The sequence below is a fragment of the Melanotaenia boesemani genome, chromosome 8, assembly GCF_017639745.1.
Source record: "Melanotaenia boesemani isolate fMelBoe1 chromosome 8, fMelBoe1.pri, whole genome shotgun sequence".
Taxonomy (NCBI): Eukaryota; Metazoa; Chordata; class Actinopteri; order Atheriniformes; family Melanotaeniidae; genus Melanotaenia; species Melanotaenia boesemani.
In genome coordinates, this window is record NC_055689.1 from 29344082 (window position 1) to 29361064 (window position 16983).

General features: G+C 37.6%; 1 protein-coding gene across 3 annotated transcripts; it reads left to right on the top strand.

Moving 5' to 3' along the window:
- The first annotated feature begins 1754 nt into the window (after positions 1-1754).
- On the top strand, positions 1755-16207 carry crema (cAMP responsive element modulator a). Of its 3 annotated transcripts, none has more exons than XM_041992389.1 (8): positions 1755-1884; positions 4570-4683; positions 4874-5005; positions 7492-7580; positions 7683-7825; positions 8122-8298; positions 13795-13954; positions 14445-16207. In XM_041992389.1, the coding sequence occupies exons 2-8, from the start codon at positions 4576-4578 to the stop codon at positions 14587-14589; spliced, it is 954 nt and encodes a 317-aa protein (XP_041848323.1). In that variant the 5' UTR covers positions 1755-1884; positions 4570-4575; the 3' UTR covers positions 14590-16207. The 3 variants fall into 3 exon arrangements, with proteins under 3 accessions (XP_041848323.1, XP_041848324.1, XP_041848325.1); XM_041992390.1 differs by lacking the exon at positions 1755-1884 and adding an exon at positions 2560-2575; XM_041992391.1 differs by lacking the exons at positions 1755-1884; positions 4570-4683; positions 4874-5005; ... (1 more) ...; positions 7683-7825; positions 8122-8298 and adding an exon at positions 11936-12215 and having other exon boundaries at positions 14445-16044.
- The last annotated feature ends 776 nt before the right edge of the window (positions 16208-16983 follow it).

A 16983-nucleotide genomic window follows, 5' to 3' on the forward strand; every position in this document is an offset into this window, starting at 1 on the left:
TGCTTCAGCTTTACCAACATCTACTGAATAATTTAACACATAACAAGACATTATATTTCATAAGCTTCTCATGTGCTTTGTGTAAATTTCATGTTCAGCATTTCAAAATCAGTTTGATGATTATGAGAGAGTAAAGGGAAAATTTATTTTAAGAATAAATGTAGTGGAGTAGGATGAACAGACATACCTCATATGTATACTTTAGCTCTTCAGTACATTTATTAAACCCCAGTTCCCCATTCTGATCCATCTCTTTCAGAAACAGCTCTGAGAAACATTGTGATCTACAGAGTGAAGAAGAGGAAACAATGGAAATGAAGAAATAAGCCAGAGAACAAGAATAAACTGACCATCCTTGCAAACAATTTCTGAATTTTGTTTAATTCATATTTACAATTTCTGTTCACTGATCCAGGTAGTAATATTGCAGTATGAAAGACCGTAGTTGGTAAAATAAAATTTAATTATAATAAATAATAATTTCTAGTCGGTAGCATTTCATTTATCCAAAATAAAACAGGCATTTATATCCAAGAGCTTGAACCATTCCTGAATAAATTACAAGAAAGGGGATTTCACACTGTGAACAAAGGTGCTTGCACTAAATATGGACTTTTAAATAATATATACTCCGTTTGTTGTCTATTGTAATGTAATTCCACTTATGTTTACATGTTTTAATAAATTGCTGCACCATGTCCTGTTTCTCAGGGACTATCTGAAGAAATGCAGGCAGGCTAAAGACTTTGTAAATTAATATAAATATTTATATATTAGGAGACATTCCTCAATTATTGAGGGAATAAAATTACAGAACAAACAAACAAATAACAAAATATTAATGTCTAAATGAATGAAAATGCTACTAAACACACCAATGGTTAAATGAAAAAAAAATGTGACATACCTATGTATTAAACAGGGACATACATTAATATTTCAGCCTTAAATTTTCTGTTTAATTTATTTGTTTATAAATAGCTTTATGTATTTCCTTTCCCATATTTCTGTTTTCATTGAATGAATGAATAGGTTTTCATTTAATTTTTCTCTAATTTTACCCAAGCACATTCTTTCTATTAAGGTTTATTTATATAGCACCTTTCATAGACAGTTGTCACAGAGTTCTTCACAGACCAGACACAATTTACAGCTATTCAACCAACTGTATTCATGCTTGTAATTTGTTTGTAGTTTACATATGATTTATCAATCTCAACATTTTAATTTCCTACGTTTCCACCCAGTATTGTTCAAGTAGGTGTAATTGCTTCTCTCAACCGCTAGATGGCAACATTAAAATGCTACGTGAACAAATGTCACAAGAATACAGTTGCAGATGGACACAAACAAATGGAAAATAAGAAAATCTTAAACCAAATTAAAAACAAAACTGTAATATATCATTTCAGTAGATGTAACCGTATTCACGTCCCTATCTATGCTTTTCATTGTCAAATATCTGTTTTGACATTTATAATATTTGGGTTTGGCTTATTACCTACGCTGTTTGTAAATAATATGGTTTCGTCTAACAAAAGAGTCACTACATGGACAAAAAACGATAATAATCCCGTATTTCAATAGATTAACATATACTTAAGTATTTTAACATACAATTTTCTATATAATTGCTAGTTTGACAGTTTAATAAGAGGATTTTGCCTCGGCTAGGCGTGTCTAGGTTGTTATCATCTGCAAACCAGGAAGTAGACAAGAGTGAATCCTCTCGCGCCACCTCTAGACTCTTCGACGTTAAACTGGCACGTCGGGCGACATTTTCGGCACAGCATCATCAGCGCTGACGTGGGAGCTACGTGAGCGAAGGCACAGGCCGTCCACCCATACTGTCACTAGTGACGAGTCAGACTACGTAAAACTTCGGTAAGTCTCCACAAAGCTGTCACTTTTTTTTCGCTCAGCGCCAAGTGGGGCAACAGCCAGAAGGAAAATGTGCAAACACATCTTCGGTGCGAAACTTGCCATTAAAACTGTGTTTTGAGAGCAGACAGGCGGATGAAGCAGCCGACCAACATGGAGTGAAAAATGTTCTCAGTCGGCTCAGCTGTCAGTTCTCACAAAACTGCGTCAAGTCCGACGATGTAAGACAGAGAAGGAAGATGAAAACAACTGTCTGCTTCAGAATAAAAACAATACTCATACTGTGTCGCAAATAAAACCTCACTATTTAAATGAATTGTCGCCAATTTTTCCATTCTTTTAAAAATGAAACAATCAAAAATGAAAAAGAAGAAAACTATAATTGCACCCAGGAAGTTGTTGCAAGGTTTCATTCTCAATTCATATTTCTGAAAGAGGAAGTCAGCTCGTATTTATTTTGTACGTAATGTGTTAAACTTGATCAGTTCATGCACTTTTACGTTTTCGAAAAATAATAAAGCACAGATGTAGTTTAGTATTTAGAGTTATTTAAACATTCTATAAGATTATATTTAAAATAAATCTGGCTTCTGGTAATTTTCAAGGCAAAGTGCAGCTGGTGCTCAAGCTGTATTTTTTTCACTGCAGTGTCTGATTTTTACATGAGAGGAACCTTCAGCGATTATGTTTACTAGTAAGTGCAGACTTGGCAGATTATTTACGTGACATTATGTTCCTGGGACCAAATTTTCTCAAGTAGGGGTTCAGTAGTATGATGAACACTGTAGTCACTGTATGCATTTCACCTAAAATAGGCTTTTTGTTTACAAATTTATGTGATCGTAAGCCTTTAAATGAACCTCTTAATCTTTTCTGGATTTGACCCTGTATTTTGCTTGCAAATTAATATGTATTTTCTTACCACATCAGCATAAATACCCCAGGTATTTTGCTCCACTTCAAGAAACACGAATCTGATTAAATCATATTTGAGTTTGTAACAGTCTTTGCCCTGAGGTGTAAAAACATGCCCAGAGTTTAGTTTGCCGGTTCTACCCGGTGGCTGCCACACATAATGAGCATGAGTAGATATGTTACATAACCCCAAATGTGCCAGGGGCTGAGAAAGCAGCCATTAAAAAAATAAAATAAATCATTTTGACTCACACACATACTAGCATGTAATCAAAGTTTACATAAGATTTAAGGTGTTTGTGTAGAAATGCATTTTCATGTGTTTTTGCATCGTTTCTGCCCTATTAAAGGTGGACTATGGGCTGTGGTGTTAAAAGAAATCCCCACAAGGGGGCAGAAATTTACCAGAAAGGGTGTATATCTCCATTCCTCCTCAAGTTTTGTTTATTTATTTAGTATTTTTTTCAACCTATTGAATTCAAACAGAAAAAAAAACTTTTTTCATTATCTCTGCCACCTCTAGATTCACTTTAAGCTCATTTCAATTCATCGTTCATAACACTATTGCTTGTTATTAACTGACTGGCTAACAGCTAACCATAAGAAAAGGATGCACAAATTTTAACGAAACTGTAAGGCATGGTAATTATAATGCAGCCATCTTTTTTCTTCTTGTACAGTTTATATTATGCAATATTAGCTAATTTTTCTAACACAAATGTGGAAGTTTTCACATATGGCTCCCACATTCTTAAAAATAAAGCTGTCCTTGTTAACCTGTCATTTCTCATTAGTAATTCACAAATACAAAACAGAGGAGCTTAAAGCTGCAATAATAAACACAACAAGTTGGTATCAGTATTAACTGGGACAATTTATAACTACAACATCAGATACATCCTGATGTTGTGAATGAATAGTCCAGTGACTCAAGGCCCATCTGGTGATACAAAGAGGTATTACCTGAATAAAAGGTGCATTCTCAAAGTGTCTTTTCAAGTGCTGCTTGAATTTTTCCAATTCCCTTTATACACTTTGTTTTCTAAAAAATACTCCATTAAAAAAACGTCTTAAAGGTGGAATGTGTAACAAAATCAAAGTTCAATGATAGAAAAATGTAATGTGTCATTAAAAACTGTTTCTATTGGTATTTAGTCACTTCACTAAAACAACTCTTATTTATTCTCTTAGAATGAGACATTTATATCTACATGTGGGTCTGCCATATTTGTGCCACCATTTTTCCTACAGTGTCTGAATGGACAAACAACTGTGTTTGTCCATTCTGTGCCACTGAATCCACTCGCAGGTGAAAACACAGAACATGGAAGAATTTTGGCCACTGACAGCCACTGTACATTCACAACTGTGATGGTCATTTGGAGCAATTTCTATGCTGATCTTTACCTCTAGATTTCAGCCATTCTTACACACTGTACCTTTAAACTTACTGGTGAAAAGTGACTCAGTTTTTTAAGGTAACTATTTAAATATTTTATTTTCATTTTAGTTATTTTTGCAACTTTAGACACTGTTTGTTTCTTTTTCTGTCAATTAAACATATATTTTTACAGGTGCTAAAAGGTTAAATATGCATATACTTTCAGAAAAAGGGAGTTTTTATCAGCTGTGGCCAGGGCCCAATACCCTGCCTCATATGAAGCCGATATGTAATAAACGCTGTGAAATGCAAGTTCATCACCACATAATCATAACATGGGTTACTGTCAGCCTCAGCAGCAGGGTTAACATTTAGTTTGCATGTTTTTGTAGGTGACCATGGATACGTCAGTATCGTCTCAGCTGGACAGCAGTTTAAATGACACAGTGACAGATGGAGAGGAGAATCACACTGAAGCTACTCCATCTCCTGCTGCCTCCACTCAGGTATGCATGTATTATTATTTTTACAAGTTTAGCTTTTTATAACCGACTGAATGCCGGTTTTTAAGCATTTAAGTATGTTCATGTACAAATACAGGTTATGTTAATTTTCAAATTATGAAAATGTTGTAAGACTTTTCTTGTTTTGTCCTCACCTTTCCAGTCAGTACTTTAATTTTTCTCTGGATTACAGGCTTCAGTGGACCACGAGGGCTCTGCGGTGACTGTTGTCCAGTTATCTGATGGACAGACCATACCGGTCCAAGGTGTCATCCAGGCCCCTCAGACCTCAGTTATTCAGTCACCACAAGTCCAGACTGTCCAGGTGGGGGCTCACACCTGCCTTTATACCCATCCCAAAACAAACAAGCTTCAAATAACTAGAGAAATGTCTAATCATTCAGTATTAGTTGGAACTAAGTAAGATCTATAATAACTTCAGGCTGTGTCCTATGAAACGTGTCAAAATAAACCAGGTCAAAGAAAGTCTAAAGACGAGCCTCAAGTCAAGACAAGTCAGAGTCTTTCATTATTTCTGTTTCTGTTCCATCATTACTAATTTTCAGACAAGGAACACCTTATGCTCTTCAAGCTCAAGTTACAGCAGTGCTTAAGTCTGAGAAGTGTGTGATTTCTGCTCAAATGTGACGTAAAACATAACCACATTTTCACACAATTTACAAAAGCTGATAAATAATAAAGATTAAGATCCTAAACGGGGTCTTTTTAATTCTTCTGATGAAAATGATCCAATAAAATAAACTGTGTATGTCAGTGTTACTCGGATTTGCAGGTATTAAGAAACTCTTAATACTCCTAACTTATAAGCCATCTCTAAAGACTTTGGGCTCTCCCACAAGTCTGGACTCATTTATCTTCCCCAGTCTTGGTCAACCAGCAGAAATGACTTATTAACAAAGGTGTGCAATATTATGCAAGGTCACAAAGGAACCCTGAGTTCCTGACCAACTCAACACTTCTATGTCAAGTTCATGAGTCCACCAATAGGACGGCTGGAAGAAGAACATTGCTGCTTGTCTGCAGTTTGTTAAATATCACATCAGCAAGTCAGAAGGTTGTTAAAAAAGTTCTGTTGACAGATGAGACCAAAACTGAACTGTCCAGTTTGGTTTATGTTTGGATAAGACATGTGTCTTAACTTTGAGACATGCTGCTGGTAGTATGATGATTTTGGTGTTTGTCATCATTAATTGAAAAATAAATGGAAAAATAAAGTCTGGATTCTTAAGGAAAAAGTCAGGATTACCCAAATTTTAACAAAGAATTCTGTTAATGTATTTCTGCAAACAAACCTCAAGCCTTAAAAACAAAACAAAACAAACATTGAAATGTTCAGTCCTTTGCTGACCTAAATTAAATGTCTAAATCTGCTCGTCTACAACTCTAGACTCTTCAGAAAACAAATGAGGAGCAGTAAACTGTCTGTTTTACAGCATGTTTTGTACACTAATCTGTAGATTGCAATGTTACAGTCAGCGTGTTTGTCAATGAACGTTTAGCTGTTGTGTGTAGGCGATGCAGTGTTTCTGCTAATAGGATTGATGTGAGCAGCAGGGCCTGAGGTTTAAGCTCCTCAGTGTAACCTTCAGGTTCAGGGGATGTTGTAACGACAGCTTCTGAAAGTGGACACATTAGACACGCTGATCTGTCAAGTAAAGCTGTGTACAGAAAGCTATTTGACTCTCATATTGAATATTGTGATCTTAGATGTATTCTCAGTACCAGATCAGAATATTGTGGGAAGGGAAATTAAACAATTGTTAACGAGAAGCAGCATCACCACATGTCAACTAGAAAAAAAAAAAAAAAACTATACGTTTTTGTGGGGAAACAAGTCAGGAGAGATTAAATCTTAGAACTTCACTGCAAAACAGCAGAAAAACACCACAAAGTGGTTTTACTGACTGATTTTAAGGTGCCTTGTTCTAAGTATCAGTTGCACCATCAGTGACAAGCTCGTAAATATCCTGTCTCACTAAATTTCTCTAAATTCTACAAATTTTGCGTATACCTCTATAACAGGGGTGTCAAACTCCGGTCCTCGAGGGCCAGTATCCTGCAGGTTTTCATTGTTTCCCTGATCTAACACACCTGACTGAAATTAATGGGTTATTGTGAAGAAGTTGACAACAAGCGGTTGGATCCATTTGATTTTATTCAGGTGTGTTAGATCAGGGATCAGGGATCTGGAATCTATCTGTTTAAGACGCAATAATTAAAACATTACACAAACATTACAAGCAGAGGTTTGACTCTGTCTCAATAAATAGGTGTGTGCACGCCTCTGTTTAACCTGGCAGCTTAGTCTGGTACAAACATTGTGCTCCAAAGGCACAGAGACAACCTGTGTTGGTAGCGCACGGCCATAATTTACCAGTGAGTCATAAAAGCCTTCTGACTGATGACACATAACCACATTCACTCTATATTTAATTTTAATCCAATGACACAAATTGGCTGACTAAATATCACTGTTTATTCATACTACAATGGGATGATGCTTGTGGAGGCATGCACAAATGATTATGCAGTATTAAAGGAGTCTGTAGAGTCTCTGTTGAGGCATGTAATGGGTTGAAAAGATTAGTGTTTAAAATGATATCCTGCTTGAAATTCCCTCTTTGACGTCATCCCTGTTTTTCATCAACATTCACCAATAAAAGACTTGTGCATGGAGAGAAGCAACCCCCCAACTATTAACATTTAATATGAAAGATGCTGCCGGTATTTAACCTTAAAAATGCAACATTAGAAATGACTATTTTTAAATAGCTTCCTTCTGTCCTGCAGATTGCTACTGTCGCAGAGCTGGAGGATGACGAGTCGGTTACAGACACGCAGAAAAGACGTGAGATTCTCTCCAGGCGTCCGTCTTATCGGTAAGAAGGCGTCACAGAAAGGTCACGATGAAAAGTGTGTGGAGTGTGACTGAGTTTTAACAGTTTGTGGAAACTGGTTTATGGAATTCTGTTCTCCTGCAGAAAAATTTTAAATGAACTTTCATCGGATTCGCCGGCAGTTCCTAAAATCGATGAGGAGAAGCCGGAGGATGAGATGCCAATCTGCAGCAGCCCTTCAGCATCAGTGCCAAACTCCATCTACCAAACCAGCTCAGGACAATACAGTCAGTACACACATGAATTATTCATGCACTGTGGAGTTTTTGGTCTAACCATCTTATAGCTGGTCAGCTCATTGCGTCTGCACTCCTCCTGTAAATATTTCAAGCTTAAATCCAAATTACAGCAGTAATATAAGCTATAGCTGAATTCTTTCGTATTTAACTGGATGAAAAACAAGATTTAATACACATTAACAGGATAATACTGCAGCCAGAGAGTCCAAATAGCTTCTTCTGCTTTGATACCTTATTGCATTTATACTTCAGCAAAGTTAAAAACAAACTCTGATCCCACACAGTTGCCATTGCTCAGGGGAGAGCCATCCCACTCAGCAGCCCTGCAGCTGAAACCATTCAGGGGACCCAGACTCTGATGGTCACCAGCTCCCCCACCCCACAGCCTGGTGCCGCTCTCCTACAGGCTGGAGACTCCCCGCATCAGTTTTACATCCAGGGAGGACAAGTGCTCATCCAAGGTGGGTGCAGCTGAGTGTGAAAAGTGAACACTTCTTAAATGAGAGAAAGTGATGGAGACATTTTCATTCATCGCTTCCTAATTTCAGCTGTGATCATAGCTGAGATGACGGTATGTGTTAAACACACTTATACATGATAGTCCCCTACTGTAATTATAGGAGTAGGGCTTCAATATATTATGGGATCTTGTCAACTACAATGTCAGGGTACAAGCACAATCCTGGTTGTTAACAGTAATAACCCACAATTTGCCCTGGAGACATCAGATTATGTGAAAATGAGTGTCATACACGTCAAAGAGTTTAAAATGCTACTGATAAAATGTTTTCATCAGGCTCCTCCTCCAGTAAAGTGCAGCTGCATGGATGGATGGATGGATGGATAACTAGTTTGTTTGTACACCAGTGTGTCTGGATCATGTATGATCCCCTTAATGTTATATTTTTACGGTTTGGCCTAAGCACACTCACATCTTTAACGTACCAAAGAGAGCAGTCATTTGTTGTCTGAGTCTGCGGGTTTCTTTTCTCTTAAAGCCTATTGGAATCTTCTGTGTAGATATTATCTGTTCTGTGGGATAGCTTCTCCAGCTCAGTGTCTTCCTCCTTCAGATCAGCTATCTGCTCTTGTGCTAAATCTGACTCCGCCTACGTTAGCTGCTGGGATCTGATCTGCTGCTTCTTGTCATTTCACACAGCTCAATAAAGCTTTTCTGACAGCAGAGTTATTGGGACTTCTGTTTGTCATGAATTATCCTCTAGATTTTGCAGACAGCTCCAGCTACCTTTGCTTCTCTTTAATTCCTGCTGCAGCTGACACAATGCTGTGTGTCATTTCTATTCATCAGTGACACGGAAACAACGGATCACTCATCCAGACTTCAACAGTTTTCTTTCTTGTGTTGAAGACTGAGTCTTTTAGTTAGGTTGGCAGACCTGGGAGTTTCTGTGTATTGGGGGTTTAAAGCAGAGCAGGAGCAACTGAGCCTCCTGTCTTTGCACCCAGCACAATTGGAAACTACTTTGAGTTCAGTCTTCTTCATCTCCATGATTACATCTCTAATATGGGGTTGTGGAGTTGGACTAGCCCATGTATGAAGGTTTACTTAGAATAGAGAGAACAGCTGTGTTTTTCTTTCCTGGATCCTTGAAGCTTTTAGAGTCCTCAGCGACTAGTCTTTAGATCTCCCAAAACATCTGGACCAGTGAATCAGCAAAGTGGGTATGGTCCACTTGTATTCTTTAATCTTAGACTGCTTTTTCCCAAAAACTATATAAAAAAAAAGCAGTCCATGTTTTCTCTTGCACTTAGCTTTAAAGCTGGGAGATTTCAGTGATGGCATCATGGAGGCTGCTGTTCTTGAGAGACCAGGAGAGTTTTTTCAGTAAAGTCTTTTAAGCCTTTTCTTTTCTATAAAGCTAGTACAAAGTAGCAGTTAGTGCTTGGTATCTAAATATATCATGAACACAGTAGTACTCCAACACTTGTAACCACTTAGATGCTAACGCTGATGTTTTAAACTCCATTTAACATCAAATCATGCATGAAAAACCTTAGTGGTTCATGAATTCATTATTTTCCACTTCTTGATGTACACTATTTTCTATAAATTGGGCTGATTGAGTCTTTTTAAAGAGCCTCTATTATGCTTAACTATTCAGTACTGTTGCAAAAATCTGCAAATTGCAATTTCGCAATACTACTCTGTGTCTGATTTGCAGTTTACTTACATCTTTTAATTGGAAACTAACTAAAGCTTGTGTAGCATGCTACAAAATGAACCGCTTAAATACTGTTAGCCAGCGACAAATGTCATACTTTTTATATGTAGTATGTTAGAGGTAGTTTTTAAAATGTCCTTAGTGGCTTCTGATTGGTCGAAAACAATAAAGGTCATGCTTTTATTTTTTTTTTAACTGTCTAGCCTATAGGAAAACATTATGTAACTGTGTTTAATGGTGATACAGAAGAGAAGGCTGGCAGCTCTGGAGAAGTGTCTTTTCCTCAGTTCTCAACCGATTTCCTGGTTAAATGAAGGTGAAGTAAAATAAATAAAGACACGTGAACTCATGCTGCGGTTTTAGCTCGGCTCGCTTACTCAAATACTACACTGTCCTTGTCTGAGTATACAAGCATGTGATGGGAATTCATTTATTGACCTAAGTATTCCCAGACAGGTGGCAATACTTTCAGCAGGTTAGTATTGAACTTAAAAGTTACAACTGTTAGCCTTTTCTTCAAAGTCTACAAGTCCTATTGATTTTTTTTCTGTCATTAGATTAGACGGTTTCTCACTGTTGACTTGATCCATCTGGGTTGTTTGTCTGTTATATAGCATCTGTGTTTCCAGTTGAACCTGTGATGGCTTTTGACTTCAATCACTTTCACCATGTTAGTGTTTATGTTCAGTTTCAGTGAATACCTGTTTTTTTTTTTTTTGTTGTTGTTGTTTTTTTTAGTTTGATATTTTCCTGCTCTTTCCAGTGTTTGGGTTTAGTCTTGCACATACCTCTGGGCTTGTTTCCTCCCATCTGGAGAGCTGTTGTTGTCTTTTATTTGATCTCATATGGTATTTTCATTCATATTATGAAGGAGGAAATCAGCAAGTAGTGTTTCTTTATGTAGTTCTTTATTGGTTTTTATAATTAAACTGCTATGTCCATGAGGCGTATTACATTTTTATATATTATATTTTTATATATTGGAAAGAAAAAGAGATCGGGATCATTCTGCTGGTTATTTCTGAGTAATATGCCTTTCTGAATAGTTTTATCACATAAATCTTCTTTTTGGTGAAGGTTTTCACTTCTAAATTAACAAAATGTCACACTTGCGAGCATTGATTAAATAAAGAAATGTTCTTACATATATTTGTTTTTGAGGGCTTTTAAACTAAGCAGCATTTCTTCTGTCATTACTTTCCATCAAGCTGTTATTCCCTTAACTATCCAGTCAGTATATTACGTATTAAATTATCATATGTTATCTGTTTAAGAATTGCTGCCGTTCCTTCTAGTCCACAATCTTTTCTAGCCATTTCCCACATTTTGAGTCTATTTCACTCGTTGGTCATCTAACAAGTTGTGTGTAATATATTAAAATGACACTAGAGCACTAAAGGATTGTGAAAGCAAAAACATGTTAAATTGGAATGAAACAAGATAGTGGCATAAATGCGAAACTTCGTCTGATTACTGTTGATTGCTGACATTGCTGACGTGATAGAGTATTTTCCCTCAAACTCCAAAGCAAAGTGTTTATAATAAAGTCTTTTTATCTGCTTGGAAAAATAACCGTTTATGATGGCTTTAAAACTAATGTCTACCTCAGTTACCTTTTTTCCCTTCTTTTTTCTGTTCCCATTCAACACAAACACAAAATAACTTCAATCAGGGAGCTCAACAGTTTGCATGGCAGCCACTTGGGACACAATATCCTCTTGTTTGTTGAACGTCTCTAGTTGCGTCACTAATGCTAAAAATACAAGCCCTCCACTACCTCCCTCCTCCCTGCCTCCCTCCCTCCTTCCCTCCTCCCTCCCTGCCTGCCTGCCTGCCTGCTCACATTGTTTCTCTGCTTCAGTGTCTGTTCCACACAAGGGGGGGTGGGGGGTGGGAGGACCTCTAATCCAGGGTGTTTTACTGACTTCAGCGAGCACGAGTGATGTCATTGTGATGTCAATGCCTGTAATTGTAATCGGGCTGCAAAGTTGAAGAGTGACCACTACATACAGAGATACAGAGAGAGCTGAGAGGAAAAAGGGAGAAGGAGAAAGAGATTCAGGTAAAAAAGGAAAAAAGGAGAAGAGTATTTTTTAATTTGTTTTCTGTGCTGAAGTTATTTTTTATTTTTTTGCCGCCGTGTTGCTGGATTATTGAAAACGAGATGGCTGTAACTGGAGATGAGACTGAGTCAGGTAGAGTTTCTTCACGTTTTTGTGTGTTTTCTGCAATATCTGATTCTCTCCTCGCATGTATTTCTATTTTTTTTTCATTTGAAGTTTATCCATGATTTGATTTTACAAGTAAACAGACTGAAAAGATTGTTTATTTGTAATTTGGAGATTGTTTTTTTGTTATGAAAGAGAACATTTGTCGTTATCTAGCAACAGATTGTACATACTGAAAGTTGTTTGCTTGTATTCACATCGCAGTACTTTGATTTAAAATTGAAAAGGAAACATGCAGCACATGTGACAGTTCATGGTCAGGAGAAAAAGGGAGAAAACAGACCGAACCAGCCAACAGGCATTTGTTTTGTGTGGATGTTTCTGCTCCTGTCAGTCACACACACACACAGATATACACAATCTGCTTTCTGAACCACTAAAGTGGTTGTCAGGCAGACGGACAGGGAGGGGGGGAGGGTGAAGAAGTAAATGGGCGGGTGGGGGCAAGATAGTTGTCGGTTTGACGTCACCGTGTTTCCTGGAACACAAGCAAGGCAGGGAAGAGGGAATGCAAAACGTGTGAGTGAGACGCACAAACTGACGTCAGCACAGCTCGAGTCACTGTGCTATCGCAACGAGAGAGAAAGGGTGAGATAGTCTCTCTGTGTGTGTGTGTGTGTGTGTGTGCACCTGCTGTGTCTCACTCTGAATGAATGTGTGTGTGGAGAGCAAAGAGGGGGTAGGAGAGAGGTACAAAGTGGAAAAGAGAAGCTGAAATGGTGCAAAACAGCAAACAGAGCGGTTAACTGTTGAGTCACTGATGACTCAGCTCAAAAAGCACCAAAACCACTTCCAGAGAACTGCTTTGTTTCTTTCAAGGGCTTCACCAGAGAAAGTGCTGCTTTCCTTTGAAAATTGTGATCATCTAGCAGTTATCAGAAGTGCACAGCAGTTTGCATTGTGATAAACAAAACGTCAACTCCCAAATACTAGAGAAGATGCCTTTTCAGACTTGAAAAGATTAAAACAAGCTGTTTATTTGTAGAGCCTCTGCTATTGACCAGACCTGTGACCTCTGTTCCTATGGTTACAGCTGCTTCATCCCATAGCTCAATTCTCTTAATAATTTAAGCAATTTAAAATTTCCTGATTTTCTCTTAAAGATGTTCCCTATTAGAGATGCACAAGTTTTACTGCTTTGAATAAAATGAAATATCCCAGAGGGGAAACAACTAAATAAAGTTATTAAATGAAGATGCATCAAGTTGAATTGGTTTAATATGTCTTGTTCTTACGTTGCATTGGGGGTGGGTTTCCTTTGAAATTTTAGACCTCATGAATTGAATAAAAAGTATACATATATATTTCAAATAAAATTTAAACAGAGTTTAGCTGTATGAGAACAAATACCTGCTGGTAAGGTCAGTTGTGGTCAGAGGAAATTCATCCTTTGAATCAGGAAAGTGAGCGGATGAGGGCTCTTTGCTCAAAATGATGTCTAACATCCTCTGGTGTAAAAACAGAGAGTGGCTATAAATTACAAAAAGAAAAGAAAGCTGTTGCAGAAACTTTGTGCATTAATGCTTTTGTCCATCTTTACACACAGCTGCCACCGGAGACATACCCGCATACCAGCTTCGTTCGCCTAACTCGGGCCTGGCTCAGAGCATTGTGATGGCTGCATCTCCGAGCAGCATGCAGAGCCCCTCATCAATGCACACCGAAGATATCACCCGCAAGAGGGAGGTCCGGCTGATGAAGAACAGGTAGGAGCAGCAGGAAAAAAGCTGGTGATGCAGCTGAAGGATCATTAGGTTTACTAACCTCGTTTTACAACAGGAGAATGAATAAGGGACCACAGAGAACGTTAGTGGCTATTTTTGGAGCCAAGATAAGCTTGTGTTTATTGTACAGTAAATGAAAAAATGCAGTTAGTTTGATGTTATTACGAGCAAGTAAGAGTGTGCCAAGACTTATAAAAGCTTGGATCTTATTTTCTGTGCTGCAGGCACTCTAAGAGCAGAGCTGGCTATGCAACTTTAACAGCCTGGAGGCCAAAGCTGCGGCATTATGCTTTCATAGATTAGAAAATGTTTCCGTTTGTTTATTTACTTTAACAGGTAAATAAGTGGTTGTTTAAATAAATATGGAATTCTGTGTGAAACATGATAGGACCTGAACTTTGAAAGCTGTTAGATTATGCATAGCTTGCATTTCTGAGTCTCAAACCCGATTTTCTTCCTCTTTCCTCTCCAGGGAGGCAGCACGTGAGTGCCGCAGGAAAAAGAAAGAATATGTCAAATGTCTGGAAAACCGCGTGGCTGTATTGGAAAACCAAAACAAGACCCTGATTGAAGAGCTCAAAGCACTGAAGGACATATACTGCCACAAAGCCGAGTAGCAGATGCTGCTTGTGGTCACAGGCTGAAGACAGTTTACAAACTGCTGCAGCATTATTTAAAAAAAAAAAAAAAAAAAAAAAAAAACAGACTTCAGAACAAAAACTGCTTTGATCGTCTTTGTTTCTCTGCTCACTCAGGCCAGATTTACGCCAAATTCGGAAGGGTCGTGGGAAATTCAAACAGCTCGAGCTTGCCAGTTTTGCTCTTGTTCTTTTCCTGTGTTCTTTGCATGTGAAGACTCAAGTGTTGTACACACTGCGCTTGCCGTCGCTGCCGCGCACAGGAGGAGAGGCCAGCCAATGAAAGCCAGTCAAAGAAGAGGAACAGGAAGAGGAGGTACAGGTGCTTCCTGAAAAATGTTGACTTGCAAGTATGAAAAAGACGCAGAAGGAGGAAGAGGGGAAAGCGGGGTTAGCCATGGCTGGCAACCAGCAAGTGTCTCCGAGGTCAGATGAAAGCCACACAGATCCACCACCAGCTGCAACAAGCCAACTTAAACCGTGTTTACCTGATAAAGTCACATGTGTGTCATTTACGCTTGTGTTTTTGGTTGTTGCATTCCCATCATGTAAAAGCACATTGAAGGAGTATCATCGAGTGTGTTCTTAATGAAGTGCATTTCAACATTTTTCAGTTTCTTAAGGAGTTTTTGGTTTAGGTGAAAAAGATTTATGATGAAAATCAAAGCAAGAAGTTTTTTTTTTTTTAAACAAAATGTCAAAACAATATGTCAGGACAATGTAGAGGGGCATTACCTAACTCTAAATTTTAGAATAATATATTTTTTCTTATAAAATTGATTTATAGTAAAATAAGAAATGAATGAGCACAGCTGCTCGTGAGTCAAAGCACACAAAGTAAAGAATTCTCACTGAGAAAATTTATCATTTAAATTCACTTAATAACTTCGATGAAGCAAATAGTTAATCTTTAAAAACAAAAAAAAAATCCCCCCAAAAACCTCAAATACATAAAGATTTTCCAGTCATGTGTGGCCCCAACAATAACAGTTCTTCTTTACTGTTGAGGGAGCACCGCTTTTTTTATTTTTTTTATTTTTATTTTTAAATTATGAATATCTGCTTTGGAGAAAAAAAACTGTATTTTGGCTTGATATGGAAATGCTCTGTTTAAAGGGTGACACCAGTTTCTTAACTCTGTTTTTGTAAAGACAGTTTATTTTAAATACATATAACACATCAGCTTGTGTTAATATTTCTGCTGATATATGAAACTGCTTACTTTTTCTGTTTCTGTTGGTGTAGTATTTGAGTTTGTTTTAGTTTTTTCTTTAATCATGTATATAATGGACTTAGGCTGCCAAAGCTCCTCTTGTGAGATATTTATCCACTGTTAAGTTCAATGACTGTATGAGACACCCAGTGACAGTCTCAGTATTTATAAGTCTGTCTAAGTTTGTTTTCTCAGATGAGCACCCACTCAGCTAAACTCTTTAAAAAAATAAAACAAAAAATTATGATAAAAATTGAGGTTCTTGTTGAGGATTGATGCTTTTTCCAGCACTTAGCTAAATCCTTTCTCTGTGTTCTTTTCTCGATGTACTCTTGTTTGAATTGTACAAATGTTTTTGTTTATCTAATAAAATGTTCAAATCTGGCAAAGATTTCAGTTTTTTTTCTTATTGGAGGCAGAGAGAGAAAGAAAAGAGAGCCAGAGACCGAGCAAGAGATAAGACAAGAATCAACATAAAACTGTTTTTTACTGTCTGGAGATAACTCACAGTACAGGTAGGATGCAAGATGGATGCCGAATTAGCTGTCGATAGAGGGCGCGTCGCTGAGAAAATGGCAAAGGTTAAGTAGTGCATCTTTAAACGGCCCACATCGAGACTGAACTATGTAGAGACCATTCAGCATTGCTTCATCCCCATCAGTCGGCCGATGTCAAGCTGCTGCTGCTGTGAAAAGATCTTAATATGAACATATACTGTATATAAGATAAGGCTTTTTTGTGTCAAAATGAATGCATTCACCGAACAAAGGCCACATCCACAATTTAAAATGTATATATGAGGTGCATCAAGGCCAAAACATTTTGTATTGTAGCTCCTGCATGTATTTACCTCTGCTGTGTGTCATCTGAAGAAGTGGTGCAGTAGTTCAGAGCAGTTTTACGGATGATAGAGCCATATAAATAGAAATCATATCCTTGTATTTATATCACAGTGATATAAAATTCACGTAAATGTCCTAATCTGACTGAAATCCTATGAAATCAAATGCACCTAGAAAATGCAGTTTGAAACAGATTAATTCATACATGTATACACCCAACAACCACACAACCTTCAGCTTTGTTTTGATACCCTGTACCACACAATACAGAGGGATATTACTCGTTTGAAGCATGTGCTTCTAATTATTTGAATAATT